This window comes from Mus pahari, chromosome 15 (genome assembly GCF_900095145.1).
Source record: "Mus pahari chromosome 15, PAHARI_EIJ_v1.1, whole genome shotgun sequence".
Classification (NCBI taxonomy): domain Eukaryota; kingdom Metazoa; phylum Chordata; class Mammalia; order Rodentia; family Muridae; genus Mus; species Mus pahari.
The window spans coordinates 38,211,148-38,213,988 of record NC_034604.1 but is presented as its reverse complement, the minus strand read 5'-3'; the positions used below and the strand labels follow the sequence as shown (position 1 = coordinate 38,213,988).

Genomic DNA, 2,841 nt, shown 5'->3' with positions numbered 1-2,841 from the left:
TATATATATATATATATATATATATATATATATATATATATATATATATTCAGCTTCCAATGGAAAGTGCAGGTTAATTACAATTTCATTGCTAACACAGTAGAGGCTACCCCACCTCTCATGTCTCTTGCAGAAGACCAGAGGGGAAATTATGACAATATCTTTTAAATTCTGGATACCTATCTTCTGCTTGCTACTTGCTGCTGTATCAGAAGGGTGAAGCCAAAGAACCTTTTTTTTTTTAATTATTTTATAAGATATTTCTTCATTTACATTTCAATGGCCACTGTAGCCTTGCCTCCCTTATTATTAGAAGCCCCCAGCATCAGGCAGGGGCAGGCTTCTGAGATGACCTCCCCAAGCAGCTCTTAAATGAATGACACTTCCCTGAGCCTACCTACCTGAGAGGAGTCACTTTTCTTCATTTCCTTCTCCCTTTTAGCCAGTCGTTTCTTTTTCTTGTGAAGAGGTTTGGACTCCAAAATCATTTCTTCCAGTTCAAAAGTGGGGTCACAATTGAGCCTGCCCTTCTGTAAAGAGGAAAACAGAGCTCAGTTCTCATATCCCTGTATCATTCCTAAGACATACACAGAAGCCTACCACAGAGAGTAATGAATAGTCCTATGGGGTAGCCCAAGAATAATAACTTGGGATCCCTCCGAGGACTGATAGCATTTAATGCCAGCATTATCTTTTATATTCTTTGATTGTTTAATTGAGTTATCCTTATAAATGTTTAACTATCTTTCAGTGATTAATGAAGTAGACCATATTAAAACAATATTTCTTTTTTTTTTTTTTTTTTTTGATGTCTTAGGGTTTTATTGCTGTGAGAATCCTGGATTTCTCAGTAGGTCAGAATCATGGCCATTTCTTGGTCACCTTCCAAGGTCAGCAACCAGATTTCAATATCAGGATTTCTGAATGGGATGCCAAGAGTTAGCTGCTTGATAAATTCTCCAAATGAGTCGGATCTACAGAGAGGCCCAACATCTACAAGGTGGAGCTTCTCATAGGGAGTCAGGAGAAGCTAAAAGAAGGAAGGCAATATCTGAGGCAGGTAGTACCCAGCGTCCCCCACAGTCATGCATCAGCTAGGCATCCAATTGCAAACCTCAGCCCACCTTCCTGTTACTCACTAAAGTAGACACTGGCACACTTGAATGCCACCACACTGTTCTTCCTTCTACTGAGCTTCCACTTGGCACCCTAACTGGGTACCTTATCTAGCTGTTCACTGAAACAGCATGTCCCCATGTGCCCAGAACAAGTGCCTCACTTGGACTTGAACAGAAATCTCAGATTTCTTTCTACCAGCCTCTGCAGGAGCCCATCACTCTTGCCGATGTTTCTACATCCTGTAGTATAATTGGAATACCAGGGAAAGAAACAGAGAGAGGAATCTTCAGTTGGGCTTCAGCCTAAGGTTTATCCAGCAGTATGCCATGGGATACAATATCCCTTGTTTAGGTACTCAAACAATAGAAACTATGTCTCTGTAACTATTAGGATTTTTAAAATATTTATTTATTTATTTTTACTGTTAGTTCTGAAAACTATAGATATGTACAATAAAGCTAACAAAACAAGAGAAATGATCCTGGAGTTTTCCCACTAACCAACTCATAGATCTCAACAGACATGAAAGACTATCTCTTTGCAAGAAGAAAAACAATCCTTTTCAATGAGCATATTTCTGAGGCTGACTATTAGGAAGAGTAGAACCACTTACAGGACAATGCGTGGGTAAAGCCTAGAAGCCCAGATGTTGACAGACGGCTTAGCTCCTTGTCAGTCATGTGACTTTGAGTGTTCAACTTACCCCACATGTGCCTCTGTTTTCTCCTCTGTAAAGCTAGTGTCAGGGTGTTTTTTACATTACTGGTGTGATCCTCAAGTGAGCCCCTGGGTGGACAGACATGTACACAGAGCAATGTGAACAGAGTGTGGGAGCGACGTGGGCTTGGGACGCTTGACTCACGGTTGGAATGAAGCCTGGAATGAGCCTCTTCTGCAGGACTGCGTCCCAGTTCATGTCACTCATGTAAGGGAAATTCTGAATGTCAGTCAAGTGAGAAAAGCGTTGGTCTGGATTACGTTCAAGCAGCTGCCAATGAAATACAAGTAATTTTATTACTAGGAAGTCCAGACAGATGGCCCAAAATAATGATGATGATGATGATGATGATGATGATGATGATAATCCCAACTAAGTATTCTAAACTGAGTATCCAATGGGAGTCCCTTGTACAGAAATTGAGCCCATGGTTTGCCAAGACAGCGATCCCTTCTCCTACCTGCATGCAAATCAGGTGGAGAATGTACGGTTTGCAATAACACTAGAAGTCGTGTTTGTAATATGATGAGTACAAATGGCTTGTACCAGAAATTAAAAAGAACTTCCCTCCTCATTCCCCGACTTGGCGAGCCTGTTTTCTAAACCTCCACTTAGCAAGTTCAAATCAAGAAGAAACAGTTTGAAGTGAACATTGCTTTGCAGAGCTAAGACCTGAAGCCGTGCTTTTCAAATGACATAAAACAGCCACCGATTCTTATTTCTTACTCTTTTTTCGTCCATTTATGACCCATCCAAGCCAATCTGTGGTCTTACTGTACTTGGCTCACATGCAGCTCCAGACCATGCCCAACACACAACTTCAGTTTAACAGCAGTCAAGCAAGCATGTTCCCTACCCAAGGAGACACATCCATTTGACCATGTGACAATGTAGGGTTGACAGCGGTGTCAAACTCCCATTTGTTTCCAAGTGTGTGGGGAGCCGCCCTCACATTCGCCATTACAAGATAGCGCTGATGTCCTGTGCTCTAACAAACAAACAAG

General features: G+C 41.4%; 1 protein-coding gene across 1 annotated transcript in view; it reads right to left on the bottom strand.

Moving 5' to 3' along the window:
- The window catches only part of Stk32a (serine/threonine kinase 32A), a 119,516-nt gene that overhangs the window by 2,592 nt on the left and 114,083 nt on the right, over window positions 1-2,841 (bottom strand). Inside the window, exons 10-11 of the mRNA XM_021214821.1 lie at window positions 1,982-2,107; window positions 402-530 (exon numbers count right to left, since the gene is read on the bottom strand). Coding sequence (XP_021070480.1) covers window positions 402-530; window positions 1,982-2,107 — 255 coding nt within the window. The remainder of the gene's footprint in view (window positions 1-401; window positions 531-1,981; window positions 2,108-2,841) is intronic.